The sequence below is a fragment of the Martes martes genome (genome assembly GCF_963455335.1).
Source record: "Martes martes genome assembly, chromosome: 9".
NCBI classification, from domain to species: domain Eukaryota; kingdom Metazoa; phylum Chordata; class Mammalia; order Carnivora; family Mustelidae; genus Martes; species Martes martes.
In genome coordinates, this window is record NC_137896.1 from 94,906,379 (window position 1) to 94,919,945 (window position 13,567).

General features: G+C 45.0%; 2 protein-coding genes across 5 annotated transcripts in view; one reads left to right on the forward strand and one right to left on the reverse strand.

Moving 5' to 3' along the window:
- The window catches only part of CTNNA2 (catenin alpha 2), a gene marked incomplete at its 5' end in the record, with an annotated part of 988,253 nt that overhangs the window by 600,648 nt on the left and 374,038 nt on the right, over nt 1-13,567 (forward strand). The window lies entirely within an intron of this gene.
- LRRTM1 (leucine rich repeat transmembrane neuronal 1) lies at nt 2,287-4,208 on the reverse strand (the record flags this gene model as incomplete). Its single annotated transcript, XM_080812675.1, has 2 exons — nt 2,287-3,875; nt 4,178-4,208. 2 exons carry the CDS (start codon nt 4,206-4,208, stop codon nt 2,287-2,289), a joined length of 1,620 nt encoding a protein of 539 aa, XP_080668801.1.

Consider the following 13,567-nt stretch of genomic DNA (forward strand, 5'->3'; position numbering starts at 1 on the left):
TGTTCCTACTGCTCCTGCCCCCTGAGTGGTATGCTATTTAAAATAGCAGCCCTGAATTGTCATGCATAAGCTGAACCTTCTCCTCAAAATTATCAAATAAAGCACCTCTCTTCTCGCCTAAATACATAAGAGCATGGTGTCTGTCATAATGTCATGTTTTAATTAGAAACAAAGAAGATGAAGTTTTCTGGTCAGGAAAAATGAGCTGGGGTGCATGTGCATGCCTGTGTGTGTGAGAGAAAGAGAGAGGGAGAGAGAGAGAGAGCGCCAGCGAGCTAGAGAGAGAGGGAGGGAGGTGTTAAACTCTACTCTCAAGGTTTAGCATCTTAGAGACATTTGCAAAGTATTTCTCTCGAAAGGGCCCCTTATGTGCAGTATTATTAGGCAAATGGATTTCTCCCTAGGTAGAAGAGAAACCTACTACCAGTCCTCAGCCTAAGTAAACCTCCTGGTGATGAGATTCTGCATTTCAGACAGCTGATTTTTCCTCTTTAGGTAGGTGGCTAGAGGCATTTGCATTTGAGAGATGGTGGTGTGTGTGTGTGTGTGTGTGTGTGTGTGTGTGTGTGTTTTCCCCTTCCCTCTCCCTACTATTTGAATGTCTCTCAAGAAAGAAAGAAGGGAGGGAGGGAGGGAGGGAGGAAGGAAGGAAGGATAGATAGATAGATAGATGCCAGGCTGTAGGTCTTTCAGAAGGGTGAGCACCTGAGTTTGAAAAAGACTTCTGGGCATGGGTATTGGTTCGGTTTTCACCATCTGCTCTCCATCTCCATTTATTTCCATCATACATTTGCTTAAAGTGTTAGCGAGTGAAAGACCCCTCCCATCCAACACACAGTACTCCTCCCTCTTTCCCTTCCCTTCACCCACCAACTGCTACTACTCTTTAATTTAGTTCAGTAAACAACCTAAATCTCAATGATGGACCTGGAAACCTGTGAAGGGGTGGGAAGAAGCAGTCATTGATCCCAACACAGAGAAAAGTATAAGAGCTCAGGGAAAGCAGGCATTACACAAAAGGGCCATCTGAAAAGAGGCAGCTTTTCTGTTCCAGGCTAACAAATTATTCCCGTCTTCGTAATATTTGAACACAGGGTCAATGGTGATCTTCCCCCTATCCCACCCGACCCCCATTGCTTCTCTACCAAGTCTGCCCCTAAAGTCTCCTGCTAGTTACCCAGTAGGCATTCAGCCAGAGGATTTTTCTCACTGTTCCCCAAAGTAACTAGGAGTGTGCTGTCACTACTGAAAGCTAAGCTTGCTGCAGTCTTAGCAATGTGCTCCAGAAAGCACAGCTTTCATCGGCCAGCATTTGAATTCTGTCTTATTCCTCTTCCTCCCCTCGGTCAGATCTTGCTGAACAGGAGCTGAGGGTCTGTCTTTCACTTGGGAGAGTATAGAAAAGGGCACAAATGCCACCACTCTGGTGAATCAGAGGCATAAGAGAATTATGAACCAGTGACATTTGGGGGTGAGACTTTGAATTGATTTGAAAGATGGTTGTTATATTAAGTGCAAAAATGTTTCTTGTTCATAGGACGAACAGTCTGACACTGCCTTTTAAAAGCTATTTGTAATAATCTCTGCCTTCAAGGCTAGGCAGTGATGCTCAGTCCTCAGTTCCACTTTCACTTGTGTTACCGTGACTGCACCGCACTCCCCTAAAAATAATACAAAAGGTCTTGCTTCCCCCCCCCTCCAGTCTTTAGTCATATAGGGATAAATCAACCTCATGAGCTGTATTTGTCCTTCTTAATATTTCAAATTGAGTCTACTATGCTCCTGAATTTCTGGATTTTCCCTCTAGCCAATGCATCCTCCACTGCCCCCCCCATACACACACACACAGGGAAGGACGTTTTAACTGTTGCTTCTCTTTTAACACAGGTAACAATTCATTTAGGTTACACCAGTCTGTAAAAACTGTAAATGCTATTTTATTTTAAACATTTTAGTTTACAAAAAAAAATCAATGATTGGTACCTTTTTACACTCTCAGATTCCTGAATATGGACAGATCTTCAAAGGAAGGAAGGAGTTCTCATATGAAATTTAAGATAGACTGTCCTGAAGGTTGTGGGGTGGGGTTTTTGTTGTGTTTTATTTCGTTTTTGTTTTTAAGACACAATAAAGCTAAAATGTCAAGTCTCTGGGAGATATCCCCTTACAGTTTCAGTCAAGGAGCATATCAGAGCACAGACAAGGAGACCCCAGCCTGGCGCTGGCCGGCCGCCCCAGCTGCCCAGGCGTATTTGGTAGCGCACGGGTTGAGAGCCACTGGGACAATCACACCTCGCATTCCCTTGCGGGCTGCTGGTGGCAGGTACAGGATCCATACTCGTTGATGATCACCAGGGCTCCCTCAATGTGGTTCGGTTTGTAATCAACGTAGTATTCCTGGGCAGACATGGCAGCCATCTGATGCATGGTCTGTTTCTGCTTTTGCTTCCTGCGCTGCGTGACAAAGCACTGTCTGAGCTGCCTGAGGCTGGCTGGGAAACACTTCCAGGAGACATAGAGCACCAGGACCACGATGAGGAAGGAGAAGATGAGGGCCATGGTGCCTGTGACCACCTTGTGGATCTGCACAGCGTTCTCGGCATGCTCGCCGCCGGGGAGACCCACGGTAGCCGGCTCGTGCGTGCCGTCGAGCTGCCCCTCCCTTCCGTCAGCGAGTGTGGTGGCTGGGCTGGCCAGGAGCCCCAGGTCACTGTGGTTGGTGACGGCTGAGAGCAGGTGGTCGCTGGTGGGCTCGGCATCCTCGCACAGGTGGAAGGCGTACACGGCGTCTAGGACGTCCTCGCCCTGCGCGTACTCCGGGCTGGCGCACTGCAAGTTGCCATCGTAGCGCCCCTGGAAGCTGCTGAGCCATGAGGCCAGGGCGCACACGTTGCGCCCACAGTCCCATAGGTTCCCGGCCAAGGTGATGCTTGTCAGCGATTTCCAGGAGTTGAGGATCCGGGGCTCGATGTAGGTGAGGCGGTTGGAGTCCAGCTGCAGAGACTGCAGGTGCGGCACGGTCTCGAACACATGGGGCTCCATGTACTCGATCTCGTTGCCAGACAGGTCCATTTTCTCCAGGTTCCAAACCCAGTCCAGCGAGCTAACCACAATGGCCACCTTGTTCCTCTTCAGGCAGAGGGAGTGCAGGGAGATGAGGCGTGGGAAGTGGGCGAAGTTCACCTTGACCAAGTCGTTGTGCTCCAGGTGCAGCTCGGTAAGCTTGAACAAGCCGGCGAAAGAGTTGCGCGCCAGACTCTTGAGCTGATTGTATCCGATGTCAAGAAACTTGAGGCTGCGGCAATCCTGGAAGATGCGTACCGGCACGAACTGGATAGCGTTGGACCGCATGTGCAGCGTGGTGAGCTTCCGCAGCCCATGGAAGAGGTCGGGCGCCAGCGCCTGCAGCTTGTTGTACGAGAGGTCCACGCTGCGCAGGTTGGGCATGGGCCGGAAGGTGGTGTTGGCCAGTTGGGTGATCTGGTTGGAACTCAGCGTGAGTTCCTTAACTCGGCGCAGTTTCTGAAAGGCGTCCCCCTGCACCGAGCAGATGTGATTGTGATCCAGATAGAGCCACGTGAGCTGCATTAACCCCGTGAACTGGCCGGCGCGCAGCTCCGAGAGGCTGTTGTAGCGCAGGGACAAGCCCAGCAGGCCGGACAGGTTGTGGGGCGCCTCGGTGAGGTTGAGCGCCTCGCAGTACAGCAGCCGCCCCTCGCACCGGCACAGCTGCGGGCACCCGCTGGGGGCGGCGGGCAGCATCTGAAAGCAGGCCCCCAGCAGACACAAGACCACCCCCGAGGGCCTCCTCAGCAGCCAGTATAGACAGAGACCGAGCAGCAGGAAATCCATTAGCGAGAATCTTTCCAGAGAGGCTGGAGAATGTCCATTGGAAGCGCTCGGTCAGAAATCTACATCATATTTTATTCCAAGGGAGGGGGAGCGGGGGAGGGGGAGAAAAGGGCAAAATCAAATAAATATATTGAAATAAAGAAGGACCCCCCCTCCCCAAAGCCACACGTTCACCTCTAAGCATGCAGAAAGCTGGGCAGCATAGAAAGTTCACAGCCACGGAAAGATCAAAGAGATGGTGATTTGGTCCATGTTAGATGCTGCAGCAAAGAAAAGGGAGGAAAAAAAAATCTTCGGGAAAGAATTTAATTAAAAAGTGTCTTACCCACCCTTTTCCAGAGAGTGACAACCTCCATTCAGCTGCTCCCTTTGTGTGCAGGCTAATTATATGCAGGGCGAGAGAAGACCCCTCTGTGTTTCCGAGGCAGCCCCGGTCCGCGGCCGGCGGATCTGGCAGGCGCACAATGTCTCACTTTGCTGCTCGGCTCTGGGCTGCAAGGGCGGCTGGCGAGGCGGGGAGGCGACTTCTAGGACCCGCAAGTTTCCCAACTACGTGCCGGCGCCGGGCTTCGCCTTCCTGCCGCTGTCCTTTCCCTCTGCAGTTCGGACTGTGACGTTGTGGGGGAAAAAAAAAAAAAAAAACTCCAAACTCGGGGCTCACGACTCCCCTGGATTTGACAGTCTGGTTAATGTCCGTCATTGGAAAGGACCACTGACCGGCGCCACCTTTTACTCCGCGGAGACCGCCTGCCATTCGCGCCCGGGGCGGCTGCGGAGAGCCCGCTCGCTCATGCTTTTCGGGCGGCGGGGAGGTGCGGGCGGCGGGCGGCGCGGGCGGCGGCGCGGGGAGCGGGGAGCGGCGCCCGGGCTCCTTCCCTCCGCCAGGCTGTGTGCGGCGCGAGCTTGCACAGGCACCTACTGCTCACTGAGTGTCGTAAGCTGCTCACGATTGTGCGTCTTCCCGGAGCACCTCAGACATGGGCAGATTGAAAAGGGGTGGGCATAAAACCAACATTTTACCGAGCCACTAAAGTAATATATGTTCTTTGATGAAACGGAAAACACTTTCAGCTTTTTTGTCCATATTTCAAAAAAAGGGGGGAGAGGGGATGTAGATGTGGGCTAGCATCATCAACGACAAGATATTTCCAAGCAGGAAACTGAAAGATTCTGTTCTCTCCCCCTTTCCTTTTGGGGATGTTTCCCCCTTCCCCCTTTAAAGCTGTCTACGTGTAAGAGACACGTAGGAATCTGTAGAGAAATCAACATTTGGTCCTTTGCTTTAGAAAAGCAACTTGAGAGAAGATAGAGTAAAGCAGTGATTGTGGGGGCTTGGCTAAGATTTTTTTTTTTTTTTCTTTTCCCCTTTCCTTTCAGACACTGGAGTTCTGCAGTCAGCCAGCCCTTTTTAGTGGTAGATGGGAAAATGGTTTCTAAATCCAGTGGGTTTGGAAAGCATCCCGGTTTGGTGGTATGAGACCCAGGGTGGCAGAACCGTATGTCTGTGTACAGGGAGTCCTGCCTGAGAGCCTTCGGGGACTTAATCATTCCCCTTAGATGTCTGTAAGGTCCCAGGTGGATTAAAGAAAGATTCTGCTGTATGACACCCAGGAGGGCTGACCCCAACATGCTGCACATGGTGATTACAGCACCCTGGGGTACCCTCTAGGAGAAAATGCTAGAGAATAAGCAAAGAAAGAGTAGTTTAAACCATAATGAAGCCTACCCCCTCATACACATAACCCTAATTAAACTTAGAGACTGTTGCTAAATTGTGCCTTCTAAGTATGAAGAGAATTCTTTGCCTGATTATTTCAATTCAGAATCATCTGTAGATGGGGTTCTTATAATGAGCTCGCTCTCTCTCTCTTGTTCCAACCAAAAGGCTTGGAGAGGATCTGTATGGCTATTGTCAGGAACCTGTTGATCATTTGTTTAAAAGAAAAAAAAAAAAAAATTCTCAGCGATGGCAGAGGGAAACCCTTCTGGAAGTGAGTGTGGGTAAGCCTAGCGTCTTGACAGAGATAACCAAAGATGTGATAGGGGGAATCAAATGTGAATCTCCAGCTCCTCTCTTTGAATTCCCATCATCTCTGCTTCTCAGGGATTGAAAGTAAGTGGGCATTATCTGTAGTGGTACTGACTTTGATAAGAAGGTGGTAGGTTACCAAAGCTCCCAGGCTGGATTGACTTTGGACAAGTAACTGCGTTGGTTCTTACTTAGCATCCAAGCTGAAGGCACCAGCCCGTGGAGTCAAAGTCATCAAAGACTGGTGGTACTTTTCAGGAAAAGTCCTATGAACAGGGGCATGAATCATTGAATTTTTTATTCATCCAAGCTCTGCCCTGGTTATTTATCTCAAAGATGTGTTATTTAATTGGAAGGAAAACAAATCCAAGATGTCCTGGACATCACATGTCATCTTAGGACTTAGAAGAGACGTTAGAAAACCAGGCCCCTTGGGGTTCCTGGGTGGCTCAGTGGGTTAAGCCTCTGCCTTTGGCTCAGGTCATGATCGCAGGGTCCTGGGATCGAGCCCCACATTGGGCTTTCTGCTAAGTGGGGAGCCTGCTTCCCCCCCCCCCGCCTACTTGTGATCTCTGTCAAATAAATAAAATCTTTGAACAAAAAGAAAAGAAAAGAAAATCAAGCCCCTTAATTTTGCACATGATGAGACTGAGACACAGAGATACCAGGCTGTTACTCAAGGTCTTACAGCTCGCTACCCCACAGATGGATTTTTTGCTGTCCCACACCTAAGTGGTGTTCTTCCCTTGCCATTCTTGATGGTTGCCTCTCTGTCACTCTAGCCTCCTACCTGACTCTGGACTGGGCACCTGCAGTTTTCATCCTGGCACCTGCAAGGTGCTGCGGAACACTTGAGCAGACAAACAATTTCACCATCAAGTGTTTTCACCTTTTGCCAACACAATTATTCCTGACAGCAGGCTGGCTGATTGAGCCATAAACTCTAAAGGGTGGTGGGGGAGGCGGGGGCAGGCAGGAGTAAACATTGGCCAACCATTCAGCAAGCACTGTGAGTCTAAACCACCCAATCCCCAGGGCTGCTAGGAAGAAAATCCTCCTAATGCAGACGGCTTGGCAAAGTGATGATGGAGCCTGCCAAATGGGCAAGAAGAGGTCCCACTTTGGATGTCACTTGATTTGTAGAGCTGGTACAGAGAGGCAGAAGAGAGTTGAGTGTTGGCAAGGAGGAAAGAGAATAAAATTAAATTCACTGCATTTATATGTGAGTTTTCTTCTAAGTATGCTACTCAAAATGTAGAAGATGTGTCTAGGTTGTAATTAAGATATATATGTGTATATATATATATATATTGCTTTTCACATTATTATCCTGCAAATCATTTCATCTGGATGGTATCTTTAAACCTTTCCCACCTCTAATGTGGCAAGTTTGCATCTTTTCTACGCTTTTAAACCCCTTGGCAGAACTGTATACATTAACAGATTGAAATGAGCTTTATTGAAATTTAGCTATTCTAAGTCATCTAAGTTGCAGAATCCCAATTTATTATGTATTTAAAGCATACCAGCACTGATTAAATCAATGCAAATTAGGTTAAATAAGAACAACATGAATCAAGTGTTTCAGCAAAGTTGAGTTGAGAAACGACAACTTTTGAGTCACCACAGCAAGTTGATATAGGCTGTTTTTTGCGAGTTTTAATTTCATGCTTCTCAGGGTCCAACACACTAACAAGTAAAAATGAAAAGAAATCCCCTGACGTTCTCTCTTTCCTCATGTTTGATCTTTTCTCTCTCCTTACCTGTCTTGTGAGAACATCTCACTCAGGGTATAATGTGGCTGTTGCATGTACTTGGTCAGTCTCTTCTTCTGGGCGAACCACAGGTTTCTGCTGGCAAAATGTTGTCTCCTTCAGTGTTGATTGCAGATCAGAGATACTTTACATGCTCCAAAAACACCCTTAACATTTTCCACTTTCATATGGGGAATGAGCTTATCCCTGTCTTGCTGAGCCACCAGAGTACAGTAGTCAGACATCCAGAAAACCACCCCCAAGCCAGCACGCCAACGTGTGATTGGGAACTGAAGTCAGAAAGGATGAAAATCTTGAAAATATCGTTTCAGAAAATGGAAGGAACTCTGGGGTCCACTCTGACTGCCAAAATGCAATCTGGAATTAAGAGGAGGTAGAAGAACAAGCTTGAGACAGCTGGAAAGGGCAGACTATAGCTTGGAGGAGGAAAAGGTGATTAATTTCTCCTCTTCTAAGCCTTAAAAATTAACCTTTGCATAATAAGCCCTCCTCTTTTTCTTGATACTTCATGCTGTGATGGGGGGTGGTGAGGAGCAGGGTGGGGGGTAATCACATACAATTTTTAAGGGATATGTCTTTCCCATTTCATCTCAACTGGAGATCACCTCCAATTTGTTTCTTGTAGTCAAAATAGTTCGTGAACCAAGAGGTGCAAGTGAAGAACATCTGAAATGAGCAGGTGTTCTGGGGATTGGCTTTCCATTAGTAGTCTTTGGCAGTGTTCAAGGAAAGAGAAATTTGAGTGGTGATTTTAATGTTCTGTCATTGCCGCACCAGCTTGGACCTTGATCTTTATGCTGTTGTCTTTAATTTTCAGTAGCAGTGAACCATGGCTTTCTTTAAAAAGAAACATTTAGAGGAAGGGGAGGAGGGTGGGAGTCACAATTTCAAAAGGAGAGAATTAACTCTGTTGTTTCTGTGGGCACACAGCATACAGCTGGCATTTTACTGAATGCCTCTGAAGACGCACATGGGGCCAAAGGTGAGGGCCCTAAGTCTTCTCTCAGGAGTTCTACTTAGGAGAAACAAATTAAAGAGGGGAGGTAATTTTTTTTTTTTTCTTACCAAACTTTGTCCTCCTCTTAAAACTAGGTAGTAGTACAGATAGCACTGGGGAAGTACCTACCATGTTCAGTGCATGATGGGAGTAATGGAGGTGAACCCAAGAAATGCAGTGACTCAGTGCTTTCTTCCAGGAACTTTAGGTAGGAAGGAGAAGCAGACACTGAGGGACTTTGCCAATAATATTTATATATTGCCCGCTGCCTGAGAGTATATGTCTCTAAAACATACAAATGAGAATAACTGAGAGATCCAATGGGACCATGCTTTAAGTTTTCATTGATGGAAGTAAAGCTCATGAGTTTTACTTGAGTTTATGGACTCAAGATACAGGTGCACTGACAGGAGGTGTGGGCATCATAAAGGCATTAAGTGCAAATATGGGAACGGGAATGCTTAAATCTTTTTGAGTGGCTCAGTTTCTTCATGGGGTGGGGAAGAAGGTAAACAGGGACAAGTGGAACCTCTGTGTTGGGAAGAGAAAGGTCGGTAAAGGGCTTCCAATGCCATACTGAAAATTTGAGTTTGCTATATTCTTTTAGTCTCTGAGGTCTGCCTAATTTCAAGAGGCCTGTTCTGTTATGTGGGGCCCTTCTCTGCAGGTTCCCTTTGCACTGCCGTATGTTCTGATCTGTCATATTATACCTAACTGTTGTAATCCTCTCTAGGTCTCTGCCTGCCTCCATTCTAGCCATCTTCAAGGTTGATGTGAAATTTCTTTTATGAGTTCAGTTCTTAACAGATCCCCCCATAAAGTGATCTTTCATTCTTCTGAGCTCCATTAGCATCTTGTCTTTACCAATTCTATGCCTGGTGCTGTTCCCTTTGTTTGAGTGTGGCAGTAATTTCTAGTATTTTAGCACTGAATGCGACGTTAAAGATCTTGGAGACTACAGTAAAAAGATCTTGACTGGGGTCCCTTCTTTGCCATTTTGTATCCACTTGATCCCATACAGGTCACTCCATTATCAGTAAAATAGGACTAAGGATAGCTATTTTAAAGGAGTCTTGGGAAAATTCAGTGTATATTAGTGTCTTGCAACTCAAAAGTGTATGCCGGGGACTCACAGCCTTAAAGTATGTTAAACAGGTGGAATCAGGTGTCTTCTGAGACCCACTGAATCACATCTGCATTTTACCATTAGCCCTAGGTTAAAGTTAAATTTTGAGAAGGATTCTGTTAAAGCATTGACAAAGTCTAACCTGAAAAAGGAACCCAAGGGTCACCAATTTCCTAGTGTTATAACCGCAGAATTGAAAGGTCAGTGATGTTAATTGCCCATAACTGTTAGTAGAATTTAGACAAAAACCCCCTTCTGAATCTTGTTCTCTCTCTGATTAGATTTCAAACACAGAGAATGCAAAGTCTGTGTCTATCATAGTAACCTGGTACTTGGTAGGTTCTTTTTTTTTTTTTTTTTTAAATTTTATTTATTTGAGAGAGAGAGATGACAAGTAGACAGAGAGAGAGGGGGAAGCAGGCTTCCCGATGCGGGGCTCGATCCCAGGACCCTGAGATCATGACCTGGGCAGAAGGCAGAGGGTTAACCCACTGAGCCACCCAGGCGCCCCTACTTGCTAGGTTCTTAATAAGGTTTGGTTTTATTATCGTTACAGCAGGAAGTACAGAACCCTTGTATGTGCTAGCTTTAGTCATCTTCCACCTTCCTCCTCAGTATTCCTGTCACTGCCAATCTGCATGTATTTCTCATGGACATTTTAGTTTTACCTTTTCGTTATAGAAAAATAAAAATTAAAACACACAAGAAAAACTGAAAATTAAAATGAAAATTTTCACCTAAATTTCAATATCCAGAAATCAACTATTAAGTTTGGGGTATGTAATCTTTTAGAATTTGTCTATTTTGCATATGTTTTCTAATAATCTGATAACATTACTCATATTCCTTTGTAACTGTTTTTTTCATTGTGTTATTTTTTCACGTTAAGAATACAAATCAATAGAATCATCTTCAGTGCTACAAAAAATTCTATTTTATTTCTCTTATCCATCCCCTCTTGTTTACCAGTTACTTGGTTTTGTTTCTTAGCTATGATAAAATGGCCCTGATGAACATTCTCATACATATACTACAATAGAGTGAATGCTTGTATCTCCCTAAAATTCATATGTTGAAAACCCAGTCCCGGGGTAATGCTATTTGGAGGTAGGGACTGGCAGGGACACTAGATCAGGAGGATAGAGCCCTCATGAATAGAATTAGAGCCCTGATCAAAGAGACCCCAAAGAGTTCTTTGGCCTCTTCTGCCATGTGAGGACAGCAAGAAGATTATCTCTGAACTAGGAACAGGTCCTCCCCAGAAACTGAATCTGCATGCACCTTGATTTTAGACTTCTAAACCTCTGAACTGTGAGAAATAAATGTTCATTGTTTAAGCCACCCAGTCTAAAGTAGTTTGTTTTATAACAGCCTGAATGAACTAGAACATAGTCCTTTGCTTGTTTGGACAACTGTGGCCTTAAATTTTAATTCTAAAATTAGCGTTCAAAGAGTGGGGACTTTTAAAAGACTTCCCATATGTAATACCAAATTGTTTCCCTGAAAGGTTGTACACATTTCATCCTCAGTAGCTCTTTCGCTGCTTTCTCTTCTCCTTGAGAAACTCTACCATACCACAAACAGAAATATCTTTTCGTCCTCTCTCCTTCGTCTCACTCAGGCACTGATTGAGATTCCTGTCTGAATGTTCTCCCTGTCTTCGAACTATCATTCCTCCCTGTTCTGGTTTCTCCACTCCTTCCCATAGAGTCCATTCCCACTTCAGATGGAGGGTTTGGCTTTAGGGGCTCCAGCGTTCCTTTTGGGAGTTCATGAGCATTTCATTCTCACATCTTATTAAGTAGCCGTCCAGCCAAATAATTTTCATAAAGGTGTTAATGTCTGAAAATAGTTTACTGCAGTGTTACTTAAAATCCTCTGTTGGGATAAGAATGTTTAAATGTTTTTTTGAAATGAACCAAACTCTGCTCTGTTCTGTGAGATTCAGAATACACTTTTGATTTCAGTCACAGGATATCTTATTTTTCTTGGTTTCACCCAATTATTTAGGACACCTATTAACACCAAATGAATGTGCTAGGACAGCTTTGGAAACATCTATTTAATTTCAGTCCATGGGAACATCTGACTCTAACTTGGCTCTCACCCTACCAGAGTGATTCTAAGGTTTGTATTTCAAGCCCTATAGTAGGACACTGGTGCAACTTGTCCCCCACCCCCACCCCAGGTCCCAGAATTTATGAAGATAGCTAGACAACACAGTTCTTCTGCTTGATATTAGCAAGGCTTACCTCCTCATCCTGGTCACAAATAATGAAACCAGTTTAATACTGTAGTAAGTTCTGTCTCTGATACATCTTGACATTTAATTATCTTGTTTTATAGAATTTTCCAGATGTCGCTAATTTTGTCCTAGCAGACACAATGAAAATTCCTAAGAATAGACTTGTTATGTTCCTGCTCTTAGGACCCTTTAATATCTACCTCCAAAAGTATAGAAGATCAGATATGAGAGACCATACATAAAGAGCAGAGGAATAGCCACCTACCACTGATACACATGCAAACTCTCTTGATGAATATAGTCTGGCACAGTTCTGGGTTCATAGAGATTCTTGGTGAATAGTTTATGAACTGGTTCAAATTCTTGCCTAATCAATAGCCAATGAAATCTGAGCTAAATATAAATAGCTTCTAAGTATACTGACATGTAGGCACAAAATAATAACCCAACTTTTGTATTGAATTCACACAGATTTATTAATGCCATTTATACATGGCATCCTTACAAAGATCTGTTTTGTGTAGGAAATCCCCCACCATCCATAAGCAATGAGCTTTCTGTGGTAAATTTACCTGCTCATTTGGGTACATTTATGTCTTTATTTAAATCATCTCCCATTCTCTGGAACTACTTCTTAATCCCCCACAGACACCTTGAGAGTACCTTTTAATTATTTAACATAAATGTCTATTGCTGTTCTTATTTGTTTTTCTTTTAAGTCAAATGGAGGTTTAGCTGATGAGATAAAGAATTCGATAAAAGGTAGTCCCTGCCTCCAGTGTTCTCAGATCTGGATTGCAGGTGATGGGTAGCAAAGCAATTTAATTCATGCTGTGGCAGAGATGTAAATAAGAGCGATGGTTGGAGAGATTTCTCCAGCTAGTTGAGCAAGATCAGCCAGAGGAGCTAGGAGAAAAGGAGAAGGAGTTGACCAGATGGAAGGGTGGAGGCCACTCCAGTTAGGAACCAAAACCTGTGAAAAAACACAAAGGCTTCTGAAATGCATAGGGTATCGGGAACACACATATGAAGAGAGATGAGACTGGAATGTTAGCTTAGAGCTAGACTGGGAGAACTTTCAACCTGGATTATGATTTCCAGGATGTGGGGACAATAAGTGATGGCCTTGAATGTGAAGGGCAGGGAAATGGATACTGGGAGGAAGGAGAACAGTTGGGAGGCTACCACATCTGCCCAAATGAGATATTGTCAGCCCAAGGGGGACTTACTCTATTAACCTTAGAAATGGATGGGGCAGGCCAAGTACAATAATAGTTTTATAGTGGGATTGGCAATCATGTACATAGTACTTTTTCAGAAAATTAATTTAAGATGGTTTCAAAAGAAACCACCAGTCTAGGGTAAATGGAAAGCAAGGAAGAATAAGATGGGGAAGCAAACTAACATCTGGAGGTAAGAGTAATCAGTTGAAAATGGAAACAGAGGTTATAGCTAGGCATAGAGATTGAGGCATCTCTGGAAGGTACACGGTGGTTAGAGTGGCTGTGGTAGGTGCAAATCCCCGGGCAGAGAGACTAGCCTA